This window comes from Buceros rhinoceros, unplaced genomic scaffold (genome assembly GCF_000710305.1).
Source record: "Buceros rhinoceros silvestris isolate BGI_N320 unplaced genomic scaffold, ASM71030v1 scaffold47811, whole genome shotgun sequence".
NCBI classification, from domain to species: domain Eukaryota; kingdom Metazoa; phylum Chordata; class Aves; order Bucerotiformes; family Bucerotidae; genus Buceros; species Buceros rhinoceros.
The window spans coordinates 1140-2931 of record NW_010393403.1 but is presented as its reverse complement, the minus strand read 5'-3'; the positions used below and the strand labels follow the sequence as shown (position 1 = coordinate 2931).

Below are 1792 nucleotides of genomic sequence, written 5' to 3'. Positions count from 1 at the left end.
CAACAGACCAGGTGGTTGGATTCGGCTTGGTTGCCTTCAGCCTCGTTCTCTTTGTTTACTACACTCTCTGGATCATCGTACTGGTACGGGTCTCCTCTGCCGTTATAACCGCAGTCAGTTCCCGCTCGGATGTTTTCCCAGGCTTGGTTTAGGTGTGATGTGTCCATGTGCCTGGGCAGCTTCCTGGTTGAAAATCTCGGAGCAGAGCTTCCTCTGGTGCTGCCTCCTCGCCCTCGCCTGGGCAAGACCCAGCATTGCCGGTGCCGAGCGCCCTGCTGCTCTCGGACAGGCTGACCCAGCCTGTCAGATCCGGGGCTCGCTGAGGTGTCAGCAAGAGCTGAGGCTGGTCCCTCTGGAGGTGACATTACTGGTGTCCGCATTTGCAGTGCTCCAGGTTCCTGGTCCTGGCAGGAGATCACAGGGGAAGCATAAGAAGAGGCGAGTTGTACAGCTCTGGAGCCTGGTGGGGAGAGGAGTTTAGGGACGGCAGAGCTCTGCCTGTTTCTGGGGAAACACCAGCTGGGCTCACAGTGGTTTTCTCCCTGGAAAGAAGCGTCTCCTCCTGAGCTTTCCAGGCACAGGAGGGCTGGTTCAGGCCGGGGCTGGTGTCTGAACACCTAGCAGCTTCTCTCTAGCCTCTGAGAGTCCCGAATTCCCCCTTGCCTCTGCTCGCTCTGAGGCCCGAGGTGTCCAGCCCGGCTGTGGGTGCACTCCCGCTGTGTGCAGCGCTCGCACTGCTCTCTAGTGTCCAGAGCCTTCACGGGCCCCAAACAGGGGTCCTGCCGGGACCGCCCTGCAGAGCCAGAACCAGCTGCGCCCTTCCGCTGGCATTTGCTGTGTTCAGCACCGAGAGGCCTGGCAGCCGTGACCCTGCCCCAGGACCCCAGGGCTACAGAACCCCTGCACCAGCCTCGTGGTTGCCAGTTGCCTAAGCCTTCACCGTGCGTCCCTGCAGCTGCGCCCTTTTTTTAGCTGCCTCCTCACAGCTGGTATTTCCATCCTGCTCGAAACCGTGACATGCAGGTGTCAGGGTCGTGTCCCCCTCCTGATGTCCCTCTCTGTCTCCTGCAGCCCTTCATCGACAGCGACCACGGCATCCACCGATACTTCTTGCCACGGGAGTATGCAGTTATCATCCCTGTGGCGGCCGGGCTGCTGCTGCTGCTCTTTGTAGGTGAGTGTCACTGCTGGTGGTGTAATTAGAAGCTTCTAGATTGGGAGGAGAGAAGAGGACTGTTAACGTGTGACACTTGTGACACGCTCTCTGTGGCCGCGGCTGCAGTTCAGCCTGGCAGCAGGCTCCTGGGGCGTGTGTTTGTGTGAGACTGCAGCTGTTTGCGCCTCTGGCCAGTGGGTTTGTTTCTTGCTCGCTCTGCCGAGGTTCCTTTTCTCACGACAATGTGTTTTAAAAGTGTCCGTAATTAGGAGGTTTCTGTCTGAATCTGTTCTCTCTCTCGTGGTAGGTGTTTTTATAATGGTCGTGATGTGGAAGAGCAGGAAACCTGCCAAGAAATCAGACTGAAGGGAGGGACGAGGAGAAGGTGCCCGTCCTGCTGCATTGTAGCCAGGAAAAGACTTTGCGGGCCACATCGGGCCAACACCTCCAGCACCGAGCCGGCTCTTGCCGTCCTTCCCGACACTGCCTGTAGTTTACAGCTCACGGACCAAAGGGGAGCAAAACTGACCCCCAGAGAGGGACCAGACATCGGCAGCGAGGGACCTGCTCCCCGGCTGGGGCTGCTGCTCTGGCCCGTGCTGGATCTGCAGGAGGTGGTGGGGGGCAGCAGCCGCA

General features: G+C 59.2%; 1 protein-coding gene across 1 annotated transcript; it reads left to right on the top strand.

Moving 5' to 3' along the window:
• Positions 1–5: 5 nt before the first annotated feature.
• On the top strand, positions 6–1522 carry DPM2 (dolichyl-phosphate mannosyltransferase polypeptide 2, regulatory subunit; the record flags this gene model as incomplete). The annotated part of the gene is made up of 3 exons (XM_010144821.1): positions 6–83; positions 1072–1174; positions 1464–1522. Coding segments are annotated over 3 exons (240 nt in total), but the record flags the coding sequence as incomplete, so codon positions are not given.
• Positions 1523–1792: the final 270 nt, after the last annotated feature.